The sequence below is a fragment of the Malus sylvestris genome, chromosome 4, assembly GCF_916048215.2.
Source record: "Malus sylvestris chromosome 4, drMalSylv7.2, whole genome shotgun sequence".
In the NCBI taxonomy this organism is placed as follows: domain Eukaryota; kingdom Viridiplantae; phylum Streptophyta; class Magnoliopsida; order Rosales; family Rosaceae; genus Malus; species Malus sylvestris.
This window is the reverse complement of record NC_062263.1, coordinates 27,478,537-27,506,471: the sequence shown is the minus strand read 5'-3', so window position 1 is coordinate 27,506,471 and position 27,935 is coordinate 27,478,537. Positions and strand designations below refer to the sequence as shown.

The 27,935-nt window shown below is 38.6% G+C and overlaps 4 protein-coding genes and 1 pseudogene across 5 annotated transcripts; 4 read left to right on the top strand and 1 right to left on the bottom strand.

Moving 5' to 3' along the window:
* The first annotated feature begins 1,391 nt into the window (after nt 1-1,391).
* LOC126618964 (disease resistance protein Roq1-like) lies at nt 1,392-11,567 on the top strand (annotated as a pseudogene).
* A 38-nt stretch (nt 11,568-11,605) lies between these two features.
* On the top strand, nt 11,606-13,777 carry LOC126618967 (disease resistance protein RPV1-like). Its single transcript, XM_050287204.1, has 3 exons — nt 11,606-11,636; nt 11,980-12,249; nt 12,342-13,777. The coding sequence occupies exon 3, from the start codon at nt 12,342-12,344 to the stop codon at nt 13,488-13,490; it is 1,149 nt and encodes a 382-aa protein (XP_050143161.1). The 5' UTR covers nt 11,606-11,636; nt 11,980-12,249; the 3' UTR covers nt 13,491-13,777.
* A 3,696-nt stretch (nt 13,778-17,473) lies between these two features.
* LOC126618969 (uncharacterized) lies at nt 17,474-19,898 on the top strand. Its single transcript, XM_050287207.1, has 4 exons — nt 17,474-17,733; nt 18,593-18,951; nt 19,244-19,572; nt 19,688-19,898. Exons 1-4 carry the CDS (start codon nt 17,673-17,675, stop codon nt 19,800-19,802), a joined length of 864 nt encoding a protein of 287 aa, XP_050143164.1. The 5' UTR covers nt 17,474-17,672; the 3' UTR covers nt 19,803-19,898.
* An 868-nt stretch (nt 19,899-20,766) lies between these two features.
* LOC126618974 (uncharacterized) lies at nt 20,767-24,078 on the bottom strand. The gene is made up of 7 exons (XM_050287211.1): nt 23,937-24,078; nt 23,131-23,212; nt 22,982-23,049; nt 22,783-22,880; nt 21,804-21,940; nt 21,590-21,657; nt 20,767-21,286 (listed from the first exon to the last, which is right to left on the bottom strand). The coding sequence occupies exons 1-7, from the start codon at nt 23,945-23,947 to the stop codon at nt 21,211-21,213; spliced, it is 540 nt and encodes a 179-aa protein (XP_050143168.1). The 5' UTR covers nt 23,948-24,078; the 3' UTR covers nt 20,767-21,210.
* A 694-nt stretch (nt 24,079-24,772) lies between these two features.
* LOC126618968 (serine/threonine-protein phosphatase PP1) lies at nt 24,773-27,690 on the top strand. 2 transcript variants are annotated; one of them, XM_050287206.1, is made up of 4 exons: nt 24,773-25,284; nt 26,028-26,587; nt 27,057-27,251; nt 27,383-27,690. In XM_050287206.1, exons 1-4 carry the CDS (start codon nt 25,089-25,091, stop codon nt 27,389-27,391), a joined length of 960 nt encoding a protein of 319 aa, XP_050143163.1. In that variant the 5' UTR covers nt 24,773-25,088; the 3' UTR covers nt 27,392-27,690. The 2 variants fall into 2 exon arrangements, with proteins under 2 accessions (XP_050143163.1, XP_050143162.1); XM_050287205.1 differs by having other exon boundaries at nt 24,775-25,284; nt 27,344-27,690.
* Nucleotides 27,691-27,935: the final 245 nt, after the last annotated feature.

Genomic DNA, 27,935 nt, shown 5'->3' with positions numbered 1-27,935 from the left:
CCAAAGCAGTACATTAATATAAGAAACATGTCCATAAAAAAGATTAAGGTTTCTTATATTAATGCACTGCTTTGGAGACAATAGCACCATTAGCATTTGTCAAATTATTAATTTGTTAGAGAAAATAAAAATGGTAGACAATAACACCATATGTCATTTCTCATGCATAGGAATGGGAGGGAAAAATAAAATCGAGGATATGAATTAGCGGGAAAAAATAGAGGGAAAGTTTTGTTTTTTTTTTTATTTTCAGTTTTTTAATCATTTTTAAGAGTGAAATAACTTAACTACCCTCACATGTTGTGCACATGGTCTCACTTAACGGAAATATGGATGGAATATATGAAAAACTAACGGTAGGGGGCAAATTGGCTAAAAAAATTAGTTTGAGTCCTTAATTTTCCAATAGAAAAGTTCAGGGGGGAAATCGAAAGTGAGGTGAAAGTTCAGGGGGTAAACCTACAGTTTACTCTTTTTTTTATAAATAAAATATGTGCGTATCATGTGCCCCATTTTCCACTTTCGTTCATCTCTCACTCGTTTGTTTTCGAGCCTTTGAAACGTTGTGCATGTAGCCAAAAGCTAATTCAAGGTAATGGATATTGCCACTGCTGCTTCTTCCCAATGGACATGTAGTCATTATACATGCATTTTGTAACATATTTACGAAACTGTGAAAGCAAAATATAATTATGAGGACAATATTTGTGTATTCACTAATGAGAAAAAAAGATTATCTTCGGATCTTTTTTGTGGGGATCGGGGGATTCATCAATCATGATCGTCATCGTACATCGTGCGTTTAAAAATTATTTTAAATTTTAAACTTAAAATTAAATATAAATAATATCGAACAAAAACTAATTGTACGATGTACGATGAACAATCGTGATTGATGGATCTTCGGATCTTCGGATCTCCACAAAGAAAATCTTGAGAGGATCCTTTTCCACTAAGGAGTGCTCACCTCTTAATTTTGTCCAATGATAAATTAACACATGTTTTATTCTTGTATAATATAATGTACATGTCATTAATTTTTCTTGGGCTTTTAAAACAAAAAACACTTGTCAACTGGGTGAGTACATAAAATACTTACTAGGGAATATTTAAGTATTATTCAAATTATTTTTGGAAAGAACTTGGGTGCTGAAGAATTCAGCAGCTGGTCCTACTTACAAACAATCCGGAATGGACACGTGTCTAATTTTTTGATTAAAAAATCAAAACTTGGACACGTGTCCATCCTAAATTGGTTGTAAGCAAGACCGGCTGCTGAATTTACAGCAGCCAAGTTGTGTTCATTATTTTTTAAGTATGTGAAAGTGACTAATCCTTGTCTTTCCATATTTTCATTTTTTGTCCTTCTGAAACATTTGTAACCTTGTGCACATACCTAATAGAGAGATGAAGTTGATTGCCTTGATTCAAGTTTTCAACATCATCATCATCGCCATCGGGACTCTGTTGTACATGTGCTGCAAATCATTTTCTTCTTCGTCTCCTGCAGCTGATTCTGCTGTTGTTAAGGATGATGATGATGATGCTGATAACCCCCCACGTCGAGAAAAGTACGATGTGTTTATCAATTTCAGAGGTAGGGACACCTGCCTTGGTATTACCAGCCATCTTCATGCTGCCTTACTTCATAAGAAAGTTGAAACCTACATCGATAATAGACTTCAGAGAGGAGAAGAAATCGAACCTGCCCTTCAAGAAGCAATCGAGAAATCCACCATCTCGGCGATCATTTTCTAGCAAAACTATGCTTCTTCCGCATGGTGTTTGGATGAGCTTGTGCATATACTAAAATGCAACAACAGAGAAGGCCGGATGGTTATACCTGTATTCTACGACATCGATCCATCTAATGTACGAAAACAACACAGGAGTTATGCAGATGCATTTGCTCAACTTGAAAAACGATTCACTAACAGTATCGACAAGGTGCACAAGTGGAGGGATGCTTTGACGACTGCAGCCAATCTATCTGGGTTTGATCATTCAAACAAATCCGGGTTGTTGATGCACAAAATCAGTGAGGACTTTGGTACAACAGAAAGTGTCAAGTTTGTGACATTCGCTAGATTGCTTCGGTCACTAGTGTGGATAAATATGTAAATGGATAGAGACAGGGAAGCAAACACAAGAGGTACATGGTTCACCCAGATTGGCTACGTCCACGGAGTAGAGGAGTTCTCATTAATTATGAAGGGTTTACACAAGTACATAGGTTCAAGCTCTCCTTTAGTGAGTACTAGTGAATGATTTAGTACAAATGACATTAGGAAATATTATGGGAGAATGATCTCCTTTTATAGAAGAGAGTTTCTAGCTTTGTTCTGACATTAACACGTGTCGTGTTGTGATTAGCTTCTGATGTTGACACGTGTCGCGCTATGATTAGCTTCTGATGTCGACGCGTGTCGCGCTGTGATTGGCCTCCTAGTTTGAGGGAAACTCTCGGTATAACGTTGATCGGTAATCGGTAGTTTCGTGATTGGTCAAGTATGGTACAAACAATACTCCCTTAAGTTCCCGAGTGAGGGAAGCTCCTCGGTTGGGGACTTGTAAGATCCAAGCTGCTGAGTAATCATGAAACTTCTAAGTACCGAAGTGTGGTATCGTTTTCACTTGCCTTATCTGTCTCGTAGGTAGATATGGTATCTTATCTGGAAGTACTTTTCATCCATCCAGGTGTGGTATCATTAACCGGTGAAGATGCACAAGGTAATGTATCAATTTCACTTGAAGCTTACTTGTAGTTTCAGGCTTGGTCAAGCGCGATACAAACCATGTAGTAGGAGTCCCCCAAGTCGCCAAGCTAGGAGATCTGCCGAAAGAGGTGACAGACAAGGTAAGCAATTAGAGTTCCAAGTAATCAGTCCCATATCAGAAGTTTGATTTCAAGTTCCGGCTGATTGTTCTCATTCTCTCTATCTTGTAGGTAGCAAGAAGGATAAAGAGAAGAAAAATGAGAAGAGATGATATGAGATACTTTTACTTTTGAAGAAGTAACTTTCCACTGACTTATTCTTGAACTGGGCTGGAGGGTTTTCTAGTTTCCTCTAGAGTATAATGTCGACTCAAGAATTTGAGGGTCAAAACAAGTCTATCAAATCAAGGGTGCGTTCGACTTTGATGATATGGGATACTTTTGTTGTTGACAAAGTAATAGATGAATCGATATGTGTTCTGTTGTGCTTGTCTCCACATGCTTTCTTGTATTCTTCTCACTTGCTCTATCTATTCCTCAAGCAGATGTGATATCTTTTCTAGAAGCACAAGATGTTGAAGATGAGTACTCGAGAGCAATGCCAGGTAAGTAATCAGGCAGTCAGTTCCTGACTGGAAGCTTAATTCCAAGTGCTGACTGATTGCTCTATTTCTCCTTGTCTTGTAGGTAAGAACAAGGGTAAAGGAAAAGACAGGGAAAAAGCATGATATGAGATACTCTTGCTTTTAACCTTGATGATATGAGATATTCTTGTTCTGGTGTAGCTTGTTTGCAGAGGTATTATCGGGGGAAAAAGAAGGTGAGTATTTTCGAGAGACTCTACTTAGAGTGCCCTCTCGGATGTGAAGAAAAGTTGAGCATTTTTTATTTATTTGCAGGTCTACCTGGCTGTGGATGATGGAGGTCGACATATATAGGAATTGTCCCAACAACGAGTAGTAACACTGGTTCTTTACCCTTCTCGGTCATAGCAATGTAGTGGGAGCTGCAAGATTCACTTGTTTTAACTTTGTCAGAGCACTTTGAAAAAGTGGTCTGTGGTATCTGGAAAGTTGATGTTACGTGTGAAGATTGCAAACAAATTTTATCCAAGGAAATCTGGCTCTCGAAGTTCGTAGAGCGGTGCCTCTTCGATTTTCGAACAAGCAATCATTTTGGGGATCTGGCTTTCAAGATTTGGAGAGTGTTGCCTCTTCGATTTTTGAACAAGCAATCCTATTGGGGAACTGGCTCTCAAGATTTAGAGAGTGGTGCCTCTTCGATTTTCGAGAAAGCAATCATGTTGTGAGTCTGGCTTTCGAGATTCGGATAACGGTGCCTCTTTGATTTTTGAGAAAGCAATCCTGGTGAGAGTCTGGCTCTCGAGATTTGAAGAGCGGTGCCTCTTCGATTTTTGAGAAAGCAATCCTAGTGGGAGTCTGGCTCTCCAGATTCGGAGAGCGGTGCTTCTTCGATTTTTGAGCAAGTAATCATGTTGGGAGTGTTTTCTCGATGTCAGTAAAGGTTAGACATTTTTGCCAGTCTGCCTTGCTACGGAGCACAGAGGCTGACACATATAGGGATTTTCCAGTTATCAAGCAGTGGTGTTGTTCCTTTACCTTTGTGGGTAATGGTAGGATAACTGGACCTTCATCATTTCTGAAAATGTCTGGCCCATCCGACCGTCGTTTTGATTTGAACTTTGGTGAAGAGACAACCATGCCTCCTCAAGACAACATATGGCGCCCATCTTTCTTATCCCTTACCGGTCCTCTTACCTTTGGGGACTCTATGATGAAAAATGATATGACCGCTGCGGTGGTGGCTAAGAACCTTCTCACTCCCAAAGATAACAGACTACTTTCCAAACAGTTTGATGAGTTGGCTGTTAAGGATTATCTGGCTCTCAATGTTCAGTGTGCAGGTTCTGTGTCTAATATGGCACAACGTATATTTGCTTGAACCCGCCAAGTTAAATCATTGGCGGCTGAAGTGATAAGTCTCAAACAGGAGATCAGAGGGCTCAAGCATGAGAATAAACAGTTGCACAGGCTCGCACATGACTATGCTACAAACATGAAGAGGAAGCTCGACCAGCTGCAGGAATCTGATTGTTAGATTTTACTTAATCATCAGAGGTTTGTGAGTTTGTTCCAAACACATTTATTGCCTTCGTCTTCTGAGGCTGTACCGCATAATGAAACTCCAAATGATCAACCTTTGGTGCCTCCTCCTTCTGGGGTTCTGCCCAGTACTGAGACTCCAAATGATCACCCTTCGGTGCCTCCTCTTTCTGGGGCTCTGCCAACTGCTGAGACTTTTCCTGAGCAACTTTTGTGAAGACTCCATCTTATTTGTTTATTTTGATTCATGTATATGTATATATTTGTAACTTATCGGAGATATCAATAAATAAACTTTGCTTCATTTCAACGTATTGTGTTAAATACACCAAGGCCTTCTTCACTAAGTTCTTTGAATTTTTTTCTTTTGTTGAAGCTTGTATGTTGAAGCTTTGTGAGTGAAGCATGTAGGTTGAGGTAGTGTTCCCTTAATTTCCCGAGTGAGAAAAATTTCTCGGTTGGAGACTTGAAAGATCCAAGTCGCTGAGTAGTCGTGAACCTTCCAAGTGCCGAGGTGTAGTATCATATGGTAGGAATCCCCTAAGTCTCCGGTCGAGGGAGTTGACGAATGAGGTGTCTTACTAGTAGCCAAAATTCCAAAGTAACAAAACTTCACCGTTTTCCTTTCTAAGTGGTAGCCCAAAACTCATCCTTCATATATATTTGTTATGAAAGTTGTTAGGCCTAAAGAAGATGAGGCCTAAGCTTTTTTTTTTTTTTTTTTAAATTTTCAATTTTTTTTTTCGAATTTTCGAATTTCCTAATTTTCAAATTTTCGAATTTCCGAAAGAAAAAAAAAAAATATATATATATATATATATTTAAGCTTTATAGGTGAAGCTTTGTAGGTGAAACTTTGGTGTTGAAGCTTTATAGGTGAAGCTTTGAGTTGAAGCTTTGTTGGGTATCATGAAATGATTTTGCTTCACACTATCTTGATCAAGGGTGTGTGAAGCTTTTGGCATTTGTAGTTGAAGCTTTGTAGGTGAAACTTTTGTGTTGAAGCTTTTAGTTGAAGCTTTTAGGTGAAGCTTTGTGGGTGAAGCTTTGGAGTTGAAGCTTTGTGGGTGAAGCTTTGTGGGTGAAGCTTTGGAGTTGAAGCTTTGTGGGTGAAGCTTTGGAGTTAAAGCTTTATGGGTGAAGCTTTGGAGTTGAAGCTTTGTAGGTGAAGCTTTTGTGTTGAAGCTTTGTAGGTGAAGCTTTTATGTTGAAGCTTTGGAGTTGAAGCTTTGTAGGTGAAGCTTTTGTGTTGAAGCTTTGTAGGTGAAGCTTTTATGTTGAAGTTTTGTAGATAAAGCTTTGGAGTTGAAGCTTTGGAGTTGAAGCTTTTGTAGGTGAAGCTTTGGAGTTGAAGCTTTTGTAGGTGAAGCTTTGGAGTTGAAGCTTTGTGGGTGAAGCTTTGTGGGTGAAGCTTTGGAGTTGAAGCTTTTGTAGGTGAAGCTTTGGAGTTGAAGCTTTTGAGTTGAAGCTTTGTAGGTGAAGCTTTTATGTTGAAGCTTTGTAGGTGAAGCTTTGTTGTTGAAGCTTTTGTTGGCACCATAAATTGGTTTTGCTTCACACTGTCTTGATGAAGAGTGTGTGAAGCTTTTGAGAATTGTGGTTAAACTCCTTTGATGAAGCTCTTGTTGGTACGATAAATTGGTTTTGCTTCACAGTGTCTTGATGAAGAATGTGTGAAGCTTTTGAGAATTATGGTTGCCCTCCATTGATGAAGCTCTTATTGGCACCATAAATTGGTTGTGCTTCACACTGTCTTGATTAAGAGTGTGTGAAGCTTTTGAGAATTGTGGTTGAACTCCTTTGATGAGGCTTTTGTTGGCACCATAAATTGATTTTGCTTCACACTGTCTTGATCAAGAGTGTGTGAAACTTTTGAGAATTGCGGCTGCTCTCCATTGATGAAGCTCTTGTTGGCACCATAAATTGGTTTTGCTTCACATTGTCTTGATCAAGAGTATGTGAAGCTTTTGAGATTTGTGGTTGTCCTCCATTGATGAAGCTTTGTTGAATTTCCCAATTTCCTTTTTTTTTGTTTTTGTGGGAAAATTGGAAATTTGAAAATGTAGGAGAGACAACATATACAAGCCACACCTTGTAATAGTCGAAGGTTTGGATGAACCATATAAATTGAATTTGCTTCGAACAATCTTGATGAAGAGTGTGTGAAGCTCTCTACGAGTTGTAGTGTTTGCTTGTTACAGAAGAGAAATGTCTAAAGCAAATGCAAGAGGGCTGAATAGCTTGATCTTCGTATACCATGCACTGAAGTTGTTGTTGGCTTGCAATAAGACTTTGTTGGTGACTATAACTCTTGTTGGGCATAAGTGCTCCCTTAGTTGAGTTGTAAAGCTTGAGGGTTTCTGATTATTTGTGAATGCTAGGAGTTCACATGTACAAGTTGTACCACTCGTCTTCTAGTTGGTGGAATGAATGGTGAGTTGCTTTCATCACTTGGTTGGTGGTACAAAGGTGAGTTCCTTCATCACCTTTCATCACATTTCATCACCTGGTTTGTGGCATGAGTGGCAAGTTGCCAAATGATATTAGAGTATGGGTTGTACATTTCATCACCTGTTTGGTGGCATGAAGGAGAGTACGGGTTGTACATTTCATCACCTGGTTGGTGGCATGAAGATGAGTTCTTTCTTCACATTTCACCACCTAGTTGGTGGCACGAAGGTAAGCTCATTCTTCACCTGGTTGGTGATAAGAGTGGCAAGTTGCCAAATAATATTAGAGTACGGGTTGTACATTTCATCACTTGGTTGGTGGCACGAAGTTGAGTTCCTTCATCACCTAGTTGGTGAGAATAAGGGCAAGGTGTCGAGGCACATTGTAGCAAGTGTCGAATGACACAAAGTATGTTGAACCCTTTTGAAGCACAATTGGTTTATGTATGGATGTGTTGGAATGTATGATGTTTATGTATGAATATGTTGGAATGTATGATGTTTATGTTGATTGACATGAGTGGTGCTTATGAATGTTTTGCTATGCATGAAGGGATTCATACTTTCGATATGTGAACCATGTTGGTTGTAACACTTAGTATCACATACTTTGTGTCAAAGTACGCATGTTGAAGCTCTGAGTTGGAGTATAGGGGTAGGTCAACATAGACCAAGTGTTCCAGTGCTAGGAATGCAAAAGACTCAGAAGAAGTTGTCTGAATTCCCTCTTCTCTAAATATTTGCCAAATGGCTTGTGTGACAAAAGATCTTAAACGGTTGAGAGTCAAAACATTTGTAATATGTATGCCTTCTTATAATAGCATTTCCTTCAGTACCTAGTCCTCCACTTTGAAAAAATGAGGCTTGGCCCTATAGTCATAATAGTCGACGATACGTTCACCCCTGGTTGTCTTGATACGAACTTTTATCCCTCTTGTTGTAATGGGCTTGCTGAGAGTAAAAATCATTCCTCTTTCCAAGAGACAAATACGTTTGGTGACTTAGCGAGTAGCTAAATGATACAGGAGATGATGCAATGGGTGTCTGAATGGCCAAGATCTCCTTACTTGGTAGAACTTGACTTCCACTTCCCACTTGTTGATAGAGGTTAACCATATGGGGACTCCCTTGGTATGTCCTTGCTTCGGCAGATGTGTGGTTGTAAGCTTGTGCCATCACTTCAGAGTAAGTATTCCAAATGTCGGCATTGATCATGTACTTGAAGAAACAATCATGTAGGCCTGCCATGAAGGCCATGAGGGCGGTCTTGTCATCTGCCTCAACGCAGTGAGAATACTCATAGCTGAAGTGACCGACATACTCTTGTAGTGACTCGTCCGGCTTCTGGCGAATAGTGTACAAGTCATCTGTAGAATGCAAGCGATCGGTGTGGAAGATGTGTTGAGAGACAAACAGTTTCCTTAATTCCTCAAATGAGTCTACTATCTCAGGTGGAAGACGACAATACCATTTTAGAGCTCTGCCAGAGAGGAGAAGAGAAGACATCGCTCTTCGTCGGTGTGCATCTGATATGCCATGGTGAACTTAAAGAGGTTAAGGTGTATAATCGGGTCCTCCCTTCCAGTATAGAGTTGTAAACCAAGCTTTTGTTTTGTCTTCGCTTGAAGGGGGTGTCGAGGATCCTCCTTGTGAGAGTGCTAGGCCTGGGTTGGTTCCAGTCAGGTATCTCGGCCTGGCGTTCGGCCTTCAACTTGTTTACTTCCTTAATGAGCTGTAGGACAAGGGGGTCCTGAGTGAAGTCATGTACCACTAGAATTTTCTTCCGTCAATCTCCATCGTCTCTTGGAAGTAGGAAAGTTTAAGCAAGAGCATGTGATTTTTCCTTGAACTCGCCGTACTGACTTCTAGGGCGAGTCTGTCGAAATACCTCCGAGTCCCCTGTACCTTCATGTCCCTTTGGGACCTGTCGTTCCTTTCATAGATGGGCAGCTAGCCTGGGTCGTATGAGGGGATCGAGTCTTTTAAAAACCATTGGGTCATTAATCTTCGAGCTTATGTGGAGGGGGTTCTCTCGACGTTGCTTTAGGAAGTCTCGGCAGTCACAATAAACGGTTTTCGATCCTTCCAACCCTTCTGCAAGGAGGTGTCTTCCTCCACTTCTCTTGCTTCAGGTCGAAGCAGCTGGGTTGAGAGAAGTCTCATGTTGATCAATGTTTTGATGATTAGCTCGCTCCTCATCAGGGATACCTATGTCGAAGGAAAGTGACCCTCCGTGTTGAGGGGCACCAGAAGATGGTTGATGTCCACAGGGACAACAAGTTCGCGTGTTTGAGTACGCCTAGTTTCATGGAACGTCTCAAAGAGCTTCTCATATTGTTCTTGGATGATCTCATTCTTCATTGATATATTGTTATTCTGAGCCTCCAGCTCCTCGACTTTAGCTTGATGAGTGAGCTTCTTTCGTATCCTCACACAAGGCGCGAGGGGGGTATCGTTATGTGTGCTATGGCTTCCTTCGCTAACCATGTTAGAGAAGGATGCCTGGTCAAAAGAAAGTGTACGAATGGTGGAAACCAGCTTGACAAAGTTGAAGAGAGTAGGAATAAGTGTGTTTCCCACAGACGGCGTCAAATGTTAATGTACAAATCAGTAAGGCCTTTGGTACAACAGAAAGTGTCAAGTTGTGACCTTCGCTAGATTGCTCCGGTCACTAGTGTAGATAAGTATGTAAATGGATAGAGACAGAGAAACAAACACAAGATGTACGTGGTTCACCCAGATTGGCTACGTCCACGAAGTAGAGGAGTTCTCATTAATTGTGAAGGGTTTACACAAGTACATAGGTTCAAGCTCTCCTTTAGTGAGTACTAGTGAATGATTTAGTACAAATGACATTAGAAAAATTGTGGGAGAATGATCTCCTTTTATAGAAGAAAGTTTCTAGCTTTGTTCTGACATTGACACATGTCGTGTTGTGATTGGCTTCTGATGTTGACATGTGTCGTGCTATGATTGGCTTTTGATGTCAACGCGTGTCGCGCTGTGATTGGCCTCTTGGTTGGAGGGAAACTCTTCTGGGTCCTTGACGGTATAACGTTGATCGGTGCTCGGTAGATTCATGATTGGTCAAGTATGGTACAAACACGGGTAACTAACTCTCCTTTAACTTGTCTAAAGTTATAAATTTTCTTTAAACTTGTGACAATTTGATTTGTGCTAAGATTTGGAAAAGTGTATTTAAGACTTACTATTGTTTTTCTACGTAATCATATACATCTATACGCCAGGACGGAGGCAGATCTAATTCAGAAAGTTGTCGATCATATTTGGACCAAATTGTGCCACAAATCATCCTGCGATTTAAAGGGCTTTGTTGGAATTGAAAGCCTCATCGAGCAGATTGAATTGCTGTTAAGCATTCATTCACCGGACGCTTGCATCATTGTAGGTATTTGGGGCATGGGTGGTATTGGCAAAACCACCATTGCCAAGGCTGTATTTCGCATACACTCTTCTAAATTCGAAGCTTCTTGTTTTCTTAAGAATGTTAGGGAGAAATCAAAACAAGCAGGTGGATTAGATCACTTGGAAAAAAACACTTCTTAAGGAGCTATTAGAGGAAGATATTCTTACCGTAGGATCAACTTTGGTTCAAGAAAGGCTCAGTCGTACAAAGGTCCTCATTGTTCTAGATGGCGTGAGTGATTCATTGCAAATTGAACGTTTAGCTGGCAATCGTCTTCGGTATGGCACTGGAAGTAGAATCATTGTAACAAGTAGAGATAGGGGCACACTTAGGCAAACAGTTAAAGAGGATAATATCTACGAGGTTGAGGTATTAAAACTGAATGACGCTCTTCAGCTCTTCTGTTCGCATGCTTTCAAGAATAACAGTACTCGTCGAAAGATTATAAAGAGTTGGCAGAAAAGGCCGTGTATTATGCCAGAGGCATCCCTTTGGCTCTTACAGTTTTGGGGTCCTTGTTCTTCAATTGCAAGAGCAAAGAAGACTGGGAAGATGAATTCAACAAACTGAAACGATTTCCCAGTGAAAGTTATCAGAAAGTGTTGAGAATAAGTTATGATAGATTGGAAAAAAAATGAGAAGGAGATATTTCTAGATGTAGCATGTTTTCATAAATGGAAGGATGTGGATATGGTAAAACGAATGTTTAATATTCGTGGATTCTTTGCGACAACCGGAATTAGAATTCTCATTGATATGTCCCTCATGTCAATTGTTTCAATATGGGGAAGGGAAGGCATAATAGAGATGCACGATTTGCTACAAGAAATGGGAAGGACAATTGTTTAGGAACAATGTATTAAAGATCCTGGTGAACTTTCACTGACGAGGATGTTTATCGTGTATTGAAGAGTAACATGGTAAGATCCAAATTCATTCAATTTTTTTCTTTTCTTTTTTAGATAAAAAAAATTACAAACTTCATATGATAACAGAACAAAGTAAAACAAATTTATAATAAAGAAGTGAGATTTAAAAAAACGAATTTGATTGAATATTTATTGTGTTAGGAAGTGTTGGAATATGAACAAATGTTTGTTTATTTAGACAAGTAGAGGAGGATACAATTACGTTGGATATTTGACTAGACTAAGACACATGTGCATCATTACCATGACAGATACTCTTTGTTCCAAATGTGCGTTGCATTTGAACATATTGAAAACATATGTATTCACATTTAAACTTTCTTCTAATTGTCAGGAAACTCCAAATGTTAAAGCCATAGAGGTTGATTGGTATAATCTTGAAGAGCGACCATTGAAACATGCAGACTTCAAAAAGATGTCTAACCTAATAATTCTAAGCTTGTGTGGTCAATTGACCGCTCCTCTAGACCTTCCCGATTCTCTTCGTTATCTTTACTGGGCTTATTATCCGCTGGAATCTTTGCCGTCAACTTTTTCTTCGGAAAATCTAGTTGAGCTTCACATGCCCAATATCAAAGTTAAGAATCTTTGGAAAGAAAACTAGGTATATTATATTATATGCCTATTTTAATTCTTGTATAAAATCAAGTGTAGAAATTATATTAATTCTTTATATTTCTATTTCATTTGTTGCAGATGCTTGTCAACTTACAAGTTATCGATCTGTCGCACTCTCATTATCTAACTGAAGTTCCAAATCTCTCTGGGAGTCTAAAAATTGTGCACATAAATCTCTGTGGCTGTCCATGTTTGGTTGAAATTCCATGGTATTTTCAACATCTCCACAAGCTTACTCGTCTTGGTCTTGCAGCTTGCTGGAGTCTCAAGTATCTTCCAGAGATGCCAGGAAGTATTAAATACTTAGATTTACAAGAAACTGGAATAAAGGAGTTGCCTGAATCAGTTTGGCCTAACGAAAATATTTCTTACTTGAATATACGTTATTGCAAAGACCTTGATAAACTTCCAAGCAACATGTGTAAACTGAAAGTCTCTGATTGTTTTAATCTAGATGGCTGCACATCTCTTGGCAAGTTTTCTGAGCTTCCCAAGGATATAACTACATTATCATTGGTTGATTGCAAGAGACTTGTGAGTCTACCAACCTACATTTGTAAGTTGAAATATTTGGAGGAACTCAATCTATCTAGCTACTCCAAACTTGAAAACTTCCCAGAGATCTTGGAGCCAATGGAACATTTAAAGTGCTTAAATTTAAGTGGAACAGTGGTAAAAGAGCTACACTCATCAATCGAGTTTCTCCCTTCTCTCAAAAGACTTGAACTAGAAGGTTGCAAAAGGCTTTCAAGTATCCCAAAGAGCATTTGTAAGTTGAAATATCTCACAAAACTCGATCTCTCTGGGTGCCCTGAACTTGAAAACTTCTCAAAGATCTTAGAGCTAAAGGAACATTTGAAGTTCTTATATTTAAGTGGAACAACGGTTAAAGAGCTACCCTCATTAATCGAGTTTCTCCCTGCGCTCAAACATAATAAACCACAAGGTTGCAAAAGGCTTTCAAGTATCCCAGGTAACATCTGCAAGTTGAAATATATTGAGAGACTTAATCTCAAAGATTGCTCTAGATTTTCCAAATTCCCTGAAATCTTGAAGCCAATGGAACTTTTGGTGTCTCTTAGTTTGAATAGGACAGCTATCGAAATGCTTCCTTCGTCTATTGAAAACCTAATTAGTCTTCAAACTTTAGACCTTAGTGGCTGCAAGCACTTAAGGATGTCCCTGATGGTCTCGTTTGCTCAACCTCATTGCAAGAATTATATCTGAGTGGAACCAAGGTTGGGAGCATACCTGCAAGCATCAAACAAGCTTCTCGGTAGTCTAAACTCGGCTTAGTCGGCTGCAAGCAGCTTCAATCTTTACCAGAGCTCCCAGTGCTATGTAATGTTGAAACTGAAGGCTGCACGTCGCTGAAGACAGTGTCAAGTACAAGGACAACACTCACACAAGGTTGGGTTCAACATGATCGTTTTTGCAAACGTTTTATTAATTGCCCAAAATTGGATAATAATGCAAGAAGCAACATAATGGAAGAAGCACATATTAGAATTATGCGAGAGGCAAACTAGTGCTCCATCAAAGCACACTCCTTGGCATCAAATTAATGTTGTATGCGAGAGGCAGCTATGAACTACTATTACGACCAACATCACGTGTATGTGTGGAATGAGGCCTTTAGAATTGAAGAGGTAGAAGAAGAATGCTCCCCTAATGTTTACAAACTTGCCAATGGGGCCTCTGTTGACTTCTGCCTGGAGGTTGTGTCGGATGAAGACAACACGTCGGATGAAGACAACCGACACGTTGTCGATATGAAGGCGGAAAGTTGTGGTATATGCCTGTTGTATGCCGAAGATGCTGAGAAATTCAAATTTGACCATGTCTTCATGTCGAGAGAACCAAAAGTAGAAGAAGAAACTAGACAAGATGACGATTCCAAAGGTGGTCGATCAAGTTACGAGTCTGAAGCTAGTGTATCAAGTTATGGGTCTAAGTACGAGTTTGGTACTGCTTAAATTTTTTTAAAAGTAGAGATGAAAAAAAGTTGAGCTCAATATTGTGTTTGGTAACTCAGTAACAAAGCACTTATTTTCAAAATTGATACGAAAAACAGCTGAAAAGTGGAAGCAGCTATTTACTGCTTTTATAAACCAGCTTTTTATCTTAAAAACACAGGTGAACAGTAATGTTTAATGAAAGTTTGCAAATGCCGATTCTACCATCAACTCTCGCGTCGTCCTCTTCCTTGCTCTAACATCTCAATGGTTATCTCCCTCCCGTCTCACTTGTTCACTCCCAACTCGTCACCCCAAACCCAATCCCTAACATGAAACTTCATTCCCGGCTCAAGCCTCCGCCTCCTGCCACATCAAAACTCCTATATAATTTGATTCCAACCCCTTTTTGAACCCCGACCTACCCTCTTGACCCAATCTCCTCCTAAACTTGCCATGGCTGAAAAGCTAAGGTACCCAGAATCCAATTCGATAAATTCAAGCTAAAAATTGATATATTTTAAATACCCACAACTGAACTTATCTAAATTTTAACGAATGTGTCGAGAAAGAGTTGCAGCAATGAAGAATTTGAATTAGGTTTCTTTTTTTGTATTACACAGAAGTAGGGAAATGATAAAGGGTTGGTAAAAACTTGAATTTGGTTCAGTGTGTTGCAGAGAGGAGAGAGATAGTGGATGGGTAGAGACAGGGATGGATGGTTTCTTGGGAGAGACATGTAATGATGGAGGAATTGGGGTTGGAGTGGCATGACCTCTCCATCCCACCGATACCCTGGCGCGAATGCAACCTCACCCAAAACCCAATTTTTAGTTAGGGAATTCGCCATTTCTATACTGCGGATAGAGGGAACGAAGAATTAACATTCTGGTTAAATGAAAGATGCCATTTTTTTGTTTTGGTAAATGAAGATGAAGTATACGCTACATACGAAGGAATTTTGAACGTGATTGTCATTTTGATGATCTTAGGAACTTTTGTGAAGAGAGCGATAATAGTGATGATGATGAAGAATACCAAAATTATCAAGTTGAAAAATCATATGGGATAGAAACATTAAGAAATAGAATAACAGCAAGTTTGATGAATGCATCTAATTAGACTACTTTTAAGTACATTAACAATATTGTACTAATGAATCCTAGCTATTCAGTCTAAAATATTTCAATGGAAGTAGTTTGTCATACTAACTAATATTTAAGATAAAGTTTATAAATATTTTTCTTTTACAAAGAAAGTATATTTAGTAATTCACATTTATTTGTTAAGAAAATTAAATTTATGGCACATCTAGTATTATACTCTTATTTGTCATTTCATACAGTCACAGCTATTTTACTTAAAATTTTACCAAACACTATAATATTATTATTATTTTTTTCCAAAAACACTTTTACAAAAAAAATTACCAAACACTATGTTGCTTTATATCACAACTGCTTATTCTCACAATATAGCAGGAATTTTTTTCTTCAAAGCTTAGTAATACCAAACAAGTCCTAAATATTCTCTTGACAACTAAAGCTCGCATATTGCAAGTGAATCCTGGATAGATGACGCGCGTATACCACGCGCTAGTCAACTATCTCTCTTTCACCCGTCCCATCATCTCTCGCTCACACATTGTCCCCACCCCTCTACTAGGAATGGGTAACGGTTATGGTGGGCGGGTAACCGCGATTATTTACCCATAACCGTTTATACTCATACTCGCATAACCGTTTACCCGTTGGGTAATTGCCTAAACGGTTATACCCATACCCATAACCGCATACCCATTTAACCGTAACCTTTTAATACCCGTTTACCCATTTATCCTTTTTAACCCGTTTATTTATTTTTTTGCTATTACCCCTTTTTCACCGGTCTACATGTTTTTTAACAACTTTAAAATTTAAAAAAAAATTGTCATAATTTTCTTATTTTTTTACAATGAAACACCGTTATAGGTACATTCATCATACATTTCCATATTTTAATTTTTTAAAGTCCTTATACCATTTCAATAATTGAAATAACAGTTTACGGACGATATTTTTAACTGTTACCAATGAAGGTAAATATAATATTTGCTAAGTATTATTGGGTTACAAAAATTGTTTAGAAGATATTTATGTCAAAGCATTTCTGTCAATTTCATGATTACCCGCAAGAAATTTAAATTAATTTGGCCAATTCCTTTATGATGAGAATCATCATTCCTATAGCAGTGTTATTAAGAGAATGACCGATGAATTCCTTGCTAATTTATTGGGTGCTAAGTATTATTGGATCGAGAACATGGTTTGTGTTAGTTTTACATATATAAAATAAATAGGTAAACGGTTACCCATTTATAACCGCGGTTAATACCCATAACCGCCCATTTAAATTTCGCAGGTAAACGGTTATACCCATAACCGTTTATTTATCTAAACGGTTACCCATAACCTTAACCATTTAATTTAAATGGGAGAGTAACCGCGGTTACCCATAACCAATGGGTATTTGCCCATTCCTACCCTCTACTCTTTCATGAATTTTCTTCGTTGCCTTTGTGTGAGAAGAAGATAAAGAAGTTGGAAAACAGGGAAATGGATCATCTTCGGATTCATTCCATCAAATCCACCAAATCATCTAATTCGGGCTCTTAAAATTTGATCCAACAATTAAAATTATTATAACTTTTAAAGGGGTTTCTGTTTGTAGTCGTTGGATCAAATTTCAAGGATCCGAATTGATTGATCGAGTGAATTTTGTAAAAGGGATCCAGAGAGGATCCCTTTCTGGAAAAAAAAAAGTACGAGGGAGAGAGAGACATCGAGAGATGTTTTTAAGAAATTAGTTTTTTTGTTCTAACTATTAAATAAAATTGTTTAAATGCTTTTTTTGAGATTAATTTTTTTGAAGCTCTTCTGATTAGTTTCTCTAAAAAAATTAAGGGTTTGTTTGATACTATCCTTGAATCTAACTTTTTAACTCAAAAATACTTTTTAAGTTTTAGTCCTTAAAACTTGTTTGGTAGGTATTTTCAGAAATTTGACTAAAAACTAACTAAAAAAAAAAATCGATTATCCAAAAAACATCAAAGAGATCCAAAGATAGAGTTTTAAAAAAAAAAAAAAATTTCAAGAAATGTTTTAAAAAAACGATGAAATTTTGTTAATAAGATACCAAACAAATCCTAAAAACTAGTATAGAATCGAAAGGGACACATATATGGACCTCGATCTTGTTCAACTTTGCTGGTACCTGCAATCTGAGCCCAAGTCTCCCTTTCAACCCAGTTAGCAAGTTGGGTCAATCAACACGGACCTTTAGTAACCGGGTCATCGGGTACCCACAGAGCCACCGTTCTCAGCGAGTCAAATTTTCTCTTGCCTCACTTCCGTCAATACTCTGATTCCGAGTCTTCCAGGAGCTCAATGGAATAAACCACCGATTGACCAAAAAAATGGGTTGCGCGTCTCTGATCCTGCTGCTCCTTCTCAATACACTCGTCCCCTCTTTATCTGGTAATTACATATATATATATATATATATATATATATATATATATATATTTCAATTTTCTTGTTTGTTTTCAGATCCTAATTGTTTGATTTTCGGGAGCTCTGTGTTGAAATTATTCGACGAACAGTTTTGGGGTCGATTTCATATTATCCCAACTATTCAGCCATCGAAAATTATCATCTTTTTATGAAAATAACGACATCATGAATTTGTTTTTGTTTTTTTTTTCTTTTCTGGATTATAGATATTGGGTATTGGTCAAAATCTAGTTAGGATTCAGAAAGCCTTGTTCTTTTTGCACTTAATCGGTGCAGTTTATGCAGAAACACTGGATTGCTGCTGTTACATGAGAATTGCAACATTGGGGTTTTCATTTTCTCACACTAGATTAGACTCCCTGTCCCCAGAGTGTCAAAATATAGGTTTTATATGAGCAGTAGTTCCGGTGTGGCGGATGCAACAGACTCGGCTCGAGGAAGCTGAGATGGGCTAGAATCAGTTTGGATGTGGAGCTCTATGTTAATTATATTTGTAGTTGACAAGCCATGGAGGGGCATGCTTTTTATTAAAGCTGGCATAAGTTGATCTTTGGTGTGCCTTGACTGCGTTATCACATCATATGAGTGTATGGTCATAGCTCGTTTTTTCATATGTAATGGTGGTGTGGAAATTGGATGCAATCTGCTTGTTGTTTCCCGGTTTTATGTTGTCCCTAATCAGCAGAATGACATTTGCTTTCTGAATTTGCTCTCTTATCAGAAGAAATTTACTTCGAATGTGTCGCTTTATCGAGCTTTTGTTTTTCTTTAATAATTGTGTAGAACTTCTTATGAAACATTATCTGAATTCGTTTTCATGCAGGTAAGCCTGACAGTGTATGCATTTCCCAAGGCGGTCGTTTCCCGCCATTCTCTTCTGAGGGAAAGCCTCCAAAACGTGTGACCAAGGGATCCAAAGATCTGACTCTTTGCAGGGTGTTCCGCAAAAAAACTTGCTGTGATGTAGCCCAGACACATCCTGCACTTGTATCTGTTAGGAAGTTGGCTTCATCAGGGGAAGCTGGCCCGGAGTGCTTGCATTTATGGGAATTGCTGGAATGTTCCATCTGCGATCCCCGCATTGGCGTGCAGTCAGGACCTCCGGTTATATGTGCCTCTTTCTGTGACAGGGTTTTTGAGGCTTGTGCTGAGGCTTACTACTCTACGGATGCAATAACACAGGTATGTGGGTGGCTTATTTCCAGTCCAAGATTTTCCTTGCCAGTTTATTAAAGTGAAGGGGGAGTGTGAAGTGTTGGGTTGGAGTGGGTGTGGCATGCTGCTTGGTTTGTCTGCCTAGCCGGTCTTCCTTGAAGTATCTTCATCATTGATAGTATTAACATTTATTTTGCATGCAATGTTTTGTTAATGATGCAAATAGTAGTTGAACTGACACTGCTAACTAAATCCATTAAACTTATCTCCTTCCAGATGTAATAGAGAACGACTTTGATGATTAAATATTTTCTGCCAGGTTCTAGCACCATGTGGAGTAAATGATTATGTTTGCGGCAGGGCCTCTGAATGGATTCGTAATGGCACAGAGTTCTGCCATGGTGCAGGATTTGCCGTTAAAGATGACATATCGGTGAGCAAGGAAGAACCATTTTGCTATGGCGGGAAAGCCAGTCTTGATTTGATTGCTGATTCATGGAAGGCTTCACCATCTGAGGTGCCCCAGAAAGCTGAGAGCTTGAGGGTGCTAGAGGAATTCCAGCAGCGGTGGAGGGAAATGCCATTTAGTGAAAGAGTTTCTTGGGCCATCGGAGGATTAGTGCTTACAGCAGGCCTATTGTTTGTAAGGTATGCCCTTCTTCTGTAGCCATGTCAATTTCCTTAATGAAATTCTGTTAGAGTAGCTAGGGTGGATCGTTTTTGCTCCGCTGTTGATCTTTTCTGTGTTCATGTGTATGTGCAGCAAACGAAAAAGACATAACCAGCGCCACAATGTAGCCGCTCTACGAATCAGGAAATTTGAAGCCAAGAAAAGCCAGAAATCTCCTAATAGTCCAGGTAGTAGGAAAACCAAGTAAAAGATGAATTTCTCTCTTGTACGGGAAAACGTTTAGTTATGACTATTTACAGATGATGGATCAATATATTGTTATAAAAGTTTGTGCCTTCTGCTATTCTTTGAGCTGCGAATGATGTATTAGTTTTAGCATTCATTCAGAAGTTACAACCTTGAACCTGCACTTCTCCTCCATTGCTTACTTCTCAAGCTTTCTATCGTTGCAACAAACCAAAACTATCCAACAGTTACGAGGGAAATAAATTTGGAATTTGTACGGAAGTTAGAATTTGTAAATGAGGTATTTGTTGATTTTCCCCATGAACTTTAATTTTACCCGATTACTTCCTGAATTTTTGTAATTGACCAATTGCTTCCTTGAACTTTATTTTTATAATTGCAGAAATGTAATTTTATCTCTAATATCTTCTTCTTCTTTTGTTCGTTCACTTTAGAATTTTAGGGTTTAGGGTAGGAAATTAAAGTCTATGAGAGAAATTGGCCAATTATAATAGTTTCCGAGGATAATCGGCTAAACTTAAAGTCTAAGGGAAAAATTGGCAGCTTCTTACAAGTTCAAGAAGGAAATCGGCTAATACTTCTTTATAAATTAACATGCACAAATTCCCTTGTTCAGATTCATAAACATAGAAAACTTGAAATTTGGGACTTTTATTTTCTAAGTTCAAATTCCATGTAAATAATTGTTATTTTTAACTTCCCATTATGGAGAGTTAAAAAACAAACAAGCAAAAAAATACAAAGAATTCGACCATGAATGGGCTACCACCACCACTTGTCACCACTGCATACCATTGTCACCACCACTACCTACCATCACCACTACAATCATAATCACCACCATTGTCGTTGCCAACACTACACACTAAAATTCACAAATTTAAAAAGTTAAAATTCCGTCATGTTAAATTTTCTTAGTCATCTTAAACTTACTCATCCAAACACAGAGTAAGAGGATATCGTAATTTTGTTCATTCCAAAAAAATATATTCCTTCACTGGAGATCTCAAGAACATCTGCTTGGGAGTTGAGAATTCACATCTTACATAAAACATAAGAGAAGTACATGTGAACTGTGTAACATAATGGATACGACTATCTTACAACGAATTTGATTAAGGGGTGAAACATTCGATCAAGTTGATCACTCCACATACAAATACAAAACATGTAATTCCGAATACGGTATACAATTAACTCTTTAAGCTCCGATCTAACACTCGAAAGACCGAAAAGTCGACACCACATTGATGAAACTTTAACATAAATTTCTTCATGTCTTGTTGGTGATACCACGGTTAGTCTTCAATATCCTCAATCCAGATGTTCCATCTGCAAAGCGAGGCGAAATATGTATCATGGAAACGATAATTAAAACACCAGCAATGGCTATAGATACGTAGTAAAATTTAACTACATACCTTCCAAAGACCGTCATTAAGATAATGCATGTTGTCAACTCCGATTCCCTTGTTGATATCTCTTCTGTAAGCCACGCAGATAAGGCAATCAGCATCGGATTACTGAGCTGGCTTTGATACATATATAAGTTCGCTATAGTACGATGGCTCTACTGCCCAAATTTACAAAGAACAATGGCAGAAACTTTAAATGTTTATGATTTATTCTAAATTTTTAAGCTTTATCATTTGACGTCAGATTCTGAGGTCGGTGAACAAAAGTTAGGCTCTATGTATTACATATCTTGTTCTCAATATCCTAAGGGTTTCTCAGGCATTACTCTAGGAGAAGCAACTATGAAGTCCTTCAAATGAGGTAACAACTTACATTTCTTTTGCTGACATTTTTGTGAAACCAATTGCGAGAGCATGTTGCTTCCCTTCTGCCATGATTGCCTGAGATGCAAACAAACCAAACTGAACTTCAACATTTCCATCTCATGATAAGGAAATGATTTAAACCAACTCAACATAATATTTGTTCTCGCGTGAGTTTGACATTAACATTAATCCGGAGAAAAAAAAAGAAGATAAACTTGTACCACAGGAGTTTCTGCTCCCACTTCATCATCCAAAGCACCTCCAGGAGAAGTAAGACCTGGACACATTATGTTTGCACCAGAGAGAACAAACCTAATGGCACCCCTGTCTACTTGCAACTTTTTCATTATATCTGGATCTGTAAAACGCAACACGGAATCCCTGAGTTTTCTCAAATAGATATGTAAACCTTTACAAATAACATAGATAATTCATGGAAAAGATGAAAAAGGAAGATTGCACAGGAGAAACATAGACCAGACTTAGAAACAAAAGCACAAAGCCCCTTCGCTGCCCTTCAAAAAAGAAAAAAAAAAAATTCCCAAAATTTATGCAAAGACTTGTGGCATAGTTTGAATATTTCTCTCCTCTTTAATAAGGTACTGGGACATAGTTGAATCGGAACTTCCAACCATGAGAATCAATTCACCTTTCAGGTCTCACCTGAAGGTAAGAATTCTCACTTTCTAGAGTACATGTATGATGGTTCCACCTGCCTGCACCGTAAACCCAAACCCAACATCCATGGCTGAAAATATTGACAGAACCGTCCTAGAGTTTCCACTACAGTAGGGCTCATATCTCATTTGGAACCCAACGCAGGAGGCCAAGAATAGCAAGAAACCCACCAAATAGCTGGTTTTCCATTGCGATTTCAACAGATCATTGCATTCTTATTTACTGATTGTATGGCGTGTGATTAAGAGAACTTCTGATCATTCTCATTCAATTCATTGAATCCTAAGATAAAAAAATACAAGCAACTCTTTTGGTATAAGTAAAGTTAGGTTTATCATTCTCATTATTAGAAGTTCCTTCCAAATTATTTACTTCCAAAACACCAGAATTGCGTTTCACCGTGCTACAAAGAAGCATTGACTTCACAGTGACAATCAACAAATAAAGTAATAGGGAGATGATTCTTCAAGAAAGTAGACTGTAGAATAATGAGAAGACAATTTTGTGGGACAGAAATCTTACACTGATGAAGAAGTCTTAGGGTAGGCATATATGGTCCATCACGAATGTTGAAAAATAGTGGCACGTTGTTTACCACAACCAAATTGAGATGGTTCTGACTGAAAAAGTGGAGAGAGTGGGAGACAATGTTAGATATACAGGATAAGACAGCACCAAACGAACAGCTTAGTCAACAAGTAAATCCAACAGAGTAACAAACCATTTAGCCACAATTAGAGGAGACTTCTTAGGAATCAAATCTTCCAACACTTGTTCGAGCCCAGGGTACTGCGGTTGAAGTTAAATTTTCGTTAAAACGAATGTAAAGCGTATCTTAATGCATCAGTTAAATTCCTATGAACATCTTACCTCATCTGCAATACTTTGCCGAATTTTGCGCTGGACTGATGCCTTCACTTGGTTTTGTGCAGACACCTCTTCAGTGGAAAACCTACAACATAACACATACATTATGCAATTATATAACAAAATATTCCCCTTATGTATCTCCATTGCCCAAGAAGTATTTGCTACTTCAAACCACTTCCACACGGAAACAAATTACTGGGAACCCTAACCATCCTCCCTGAACCTCATCTTCCAAAAAAGCAAAAAGAAGTGACCTTTCAAAAATCATTGTGAGAACGAGCCTTGGCACCACGGAAAAATTGCTACTTTGTGACTCAAAGGTCACGGGTTCAAGTCGTGGAAACATCTTCTTTGCAGAGCAAGGGTAAGTCTAGATACGATAAATGTCCCCCAGACGCTCTCGGGGAGCCTTGTTGGCTTGGGAGGATAGCTCTTTCAAAAATCATTGTAACATCAAAGCAGGGAAAAAACAACCACCACCACTTAGACGAGAAAGCTCAAGCTTTAGAACGATTGCTTATACACAGAGTACACAGAGAAGCAATGGGACCATTCAAATGCATTGAGAAGCGATGGGACCATTCAAATGCATACTTCCAATTACACAAACAACAAAAAAATTCAAGGCACAAATCGAAATTCAAAACCCATATAAGCACAATCGAAAATCAAATTAAAATCAAAATTAAAATCAAACTGTTTGTATTTCCATCGAATCAAAGCAAACCCAGAAATTATATGCCTCAATGATCAACAAATTAAAACACACAAAGCATATATTTATAAATATACAACATAAAGCTTACTTCTTGAACATTCTGGAAACGGAGGAAAGAGAAAATCTAAGATCTTCAGCAGCAAGCAAATAAAACCCTTCGACGATTGATTTTAAGGTCGAACAATATACCTTGAATTCTGGTTCCAAAGTTTTGTTTTGCAGCACTTTTCCCCCGCGCCGGTGTAGAATTAGGGTTTTGGGTTGGGCTATGTGTGATCTTCGGCAAGGTGACTTTTCTGTGGACTGAGACTGATCCTTTATTAAGGCCCAACTAGGTAATTTCGACGTACCAAGTTTTACTTTTCACACACTGTTTTTAGCTTCTCATTAATTCTCATATTAATTTCGTTTGATTTATTCAATCTGATAACCTTAAATGAAAGAGGTGTGTGACAAGTTAGAAAAAAAGGTACAAAAATCATCTTTTTATCGTTGCAGCACGTGATTCATAACACCGGACTTTTCATCCACGAGAAATTTTACATGTGAAGCACAAACCCTTAAATAATGTTACAAATTTACGTGTCAGTAGTTGTGGATGCAAATTCGAATCTCATGTAAATGGCATACAATATTAAATTTGTTTTTGTTGCCAATTCATTGAAATATGGCTCAAACATAAAACAATATTTAAAAGGAGGACGTAGAGGTCACGTCCTCTCATGGGTGAGGACTGAGCGAGGAACTGACACGATTCACATCCTCTTATAACTCAAACATAATAATATTATACGAGGAACTCACACGATTTACGAATCTAAAGAATCTTCAAATCAGAGAGAATCCGGGTTTCTAAAACATGAATCCACGTGTACAACGTTGCTATCATGCGCCGGTCTATCTTCCTCTCCCCTCCCCCACTTGTCCGTCCATCTTTGAAGATTTCAACACAATTGAAACTTACATGGCGCTGCGAGAAAAATTTAGGAGGAAATTAATAAAAAAATAGAAAAATAAATAGAGATAAGAAACATTCAAGGCAAATCCCAATTTTCTAATCCCAAGAAAAATAAATTTCGCAGCTTTTATCTGTTGACCCACTTGATCCTTCTTCTCCTTCAATCCAAAAAGTTGGGATCTTCATTCGAATCTCTGGATTTCAGAGCAACCCATTTCTCCAATCTCTCTGGTTCTTCAGAAATTTTAAAACTTTCAATCTGGGTTCTTTCGAGCAGAGTAGATGATGATGATGACAATGGAGGGGATGATGGATAAGGGCGTGTTGGATGATATAATCAGGAGGCTTTTGGAAGGCAAAGGAGGGAAGCAAGTGCAGCTTTCGGAGGCGGAGATCCGCCAACTTTGCGTCAACGCCCGCCAAATCTTCCTCTCTCAGCCTAATCTTCTCGAGGTCCGAGCTCCGGTTCGAATTTGCGGTCAGCTCTCTCATCCTCTCTCACTGTATCTTTCATGATCATGATGGTGTTGAATTGTCTAATTTACTATACCGTTTATTTTCTGGTATTTGCTTGTGGATGATTATGTAAGAAATTTGGTACTGAATTAGAATGGTGGCAGAACTGATAATTGATTAAATTGAGGTGCGAAATAAAGGGCCACCCCAAGCCAACAAGGCGGACCGCAAGCGGGTCGGGGGAACGCTACGTTCGTTTCGTTAGATGAATTTGGAATATGTTTGAGTTATCAATTTGGGACACCATTGGTTCATTAGTTTCAATTTCTGCACAATAATGTTCATTTTCTGGTGAGTAATGTAAAGAAAAGACAAAGACAAAGAAATGATTTTTGTTTTTTGTAATGACCGGCTTTTTTGCTGGTTATAAGGATATCACAATCATGTAATTTTGGATTGTGTTTTTCCTTAATCAACCAACATACACATTCACCTTAGAATTTTGAAAACGACTCGAAAAGATTGGAAAACATCTTGACTTGGATGTTCCTTTGCTGCATTTTGTGTACTTGGTATCGTCGAATTTATATTCAGAACGTTTCTTGTTCCTCTTATTGTACATCCTGGTACACTGTATTGATGATGCTCTAGTGTTTCTTGCATGAAATAGAGGGCAGAAATGATACTTGAAAGCATACATAGTACAATTATCTCCTTATATTTCTTTATGTCCACGGTCTTCCTAATATTGCAGGCGTCTTACAGGTGATATACATGGACAATACCAAGACCTACTAAGGGTGTTCGAATACGGTGGTTATCCTCCTTCTGCAAACTACCTGTTTCTAGGAGACTATGTGGATCGAGGCAAGCAAAGTTTGGAGACAATCTGTTTGCTTCTGGCCTACAAAATAAGATACCCAGACAAAATTTTCCTTTTGAGGGGAAACCATGAAGATGCAAAGATTAATCGAATATATGGGTTCTATGACGAGTGTAAAAGGAGGTTTAATGTGAGGCTTTGGAAAATATTTACCGAGTGCTTTAATTGTTTGCCTGTGGCTGCACTTATTGATGGGAAGATACTTTGTATGCACGGGGGTCTCTCGCCAGAGTTGGAAAACTTGGACCAAATAAAAGAAATTTCACGGCCAACTGACATTCCAGATAATGGTCTGTTATGTGATCTGCTTTGGTCTGATCCTGATGCTAGGGTTGAGGGCTGGGCGGAGAGCGATCGAGGTGTTTCCTGTACTTTTGGAGCTGATAGAGTTAGTGATTTTCTAGATAAGAATGAGCTTGATCTCATTTGCCGGGGTCATCAGGTAATCCTATTCTTACTTGAACAAATTGAATCCTAATTACAAACAACCTAACCATATATGTGTTCCCCGCCTTTTCTTTTCCCATTCCCCTAGTAGTCTTATAAATTATGTCCACAATGTTTTGAACTAGTAGAAAATTGTAGGCATTACAATTTACCTCAGTTTTTATGGTCGATAGTTGGTACCTCTAGGCGTCCTTTGTGCAAACCATTATCACTATTTGCTGAATTTTTTTGTGATCACTTAATCCAAGTTGTCAGAGGTCGCACTTGGTGCGATGGCAAGTGCCTTCGCCCATGAGCGGTAGGTCTCGGGTTCGAGACTTGGGAGCAGCCTCTCCATAAATGGGGGTAAGGCTAGCCGACATTCACCTCTCCCAGACCCTGCGTAAAGCGGGAGCCTTGTGCACTGGGTACGACCGACTTAATCCAAGTTGTCCAGATGAATGATTATTTAAGTTACACTGTAGGTGGTGGAGGATGGCTATGAGTTTTTCGCAAAACGAAGATTAGTCACAATATTTTCAGCTCCTAACTATGGCGGGGAGTTTGATAATGCCGGTGCTCTATTGAGTGTTGATGAAGCTCTGGTGTGTTCCTTTGAGATATTGAAACCAGTTGATCATAAAGCGTCCCCGAGTGGTTCAAAGTTAAATCTTAAAAAGGTATTTGTATCGCCATCTATATTCGTTTCGACAGCAATTGTATGATGATATTATTTAATCACGATGTCCTTATGTTTTGCGTCTTTGGGCAGCCTCCTAAAAAGAACTGATTATTTGGAGATTTCTCACAGCTCAATTAGAAAATACAAGAAGCTCGACAGGTGCTAGAGTTTGGATTCCGTTTAATAGATGAGCTTGACAAGGGAGAAGCGCCATCTTAATCCGAGAGTTCCAAGCGTTGATCACATTGAAGATTTTCTTGTGTTTTTATGAAATTTGTAAATCGTAACTGCATATGTTGTTCTTGCTTGTGCAGGGAAGAGGTTTTCGGTTTAGACACTACTTTTTGGTCAATATTTGCTCGTTCTGGTTTGGTTTTTGTTGAGCATTTGTAAATTATCATCACAGCACTTCAGAAGTTTCGCTGGTTTCCTGATTAGTCTTCACTTCTTTAAATCAAGGATGGTGCTATCCACACGCTCTTTTTAACTTCTCACACATCCTCTTGATTTTCGGCCTTCAGACCGAATGAATTGAAGATGAAGGGAAAATTTGAATAGGGGTGTGTGGGAGGCAAATCCTAATGGAGTTGCCTCCCAATTCTTTGAAGCAATTCAAGTGTCCTCATGTGCAACATTGTGTCATAAGCGGAGCCGAGCTTGATGATGATGAAATTCTTGTTTT

Excerpts from the sequence above, each read along its gene's own strand:
- LOC126618967 (XM_050287204.1), top strand. The coding sequence starts at position 12,342 with ATGCTTGTCAACTTACAAGTTATCGATCTGTCGCACTCTCATTATCTA.
- LOC126618969 (XM_050287207.1), top strand. The coding sequence starts at position 17,673 with ATGGGTTGCGCGTCTCTGATCCTGCTGCTCCTTCTCAATACACTCGTC. Across the intron at positions 18,952-19,243 it reads CTACGGATGCAATAACACAG|GTTCTAGCACCATGTGGAGT; the intron begins GTATGTGGGTGG and ends ATTTTCTGCCAG. Across the intron at positions 19,573-19,687 it reads GCAGGCCTATTGTTTGTAAG|CAAACGAAAAAGACATAACC; the intron begins GTATGCCCTTCT and ends GTGTATGTGCAG.
- LOC126618974 (XM_050287211.1), bottom strand. Across the intron at positions 22,881-22,981 it reads CCTCTAATTGTGGCTAAATG|TCAGAACCATCTCAATTTGG; the intron begins GTTTGTTACTCT and ends CCACTTTTTCAG. Across the intron at positions 21,287-21,589 it reads AAAATGTCAGCAAAAGAAAT|AAGAGATATCAACAAGGGAA; the intron begins GTAAGTTGTTAC and ends CGTGGCTTACAG.
- LOC126618968 (XM_050287205.1), top strand. The coding sequence starts at position 25,089 with ATGATGATGATGACAATGGAGGGGATGATGGATAAGGGCGTGTTGGAT. Across the intron at positions 25,285-26,027 it reads AGCTCCGGTTCGAATTTGCG|GTGATATACATGGACAATAC; the intron begins GTCAGCTCTCTC and ends GGCGTCTTACAG. Across the intron at positions 26,588-27,056 it reads TCATTTGCCGGGGTCATCAG|GTGGTGGAGGATGGCTATGA; the intron begins GTAATCCTATTC and ends GTTACACTGTAG.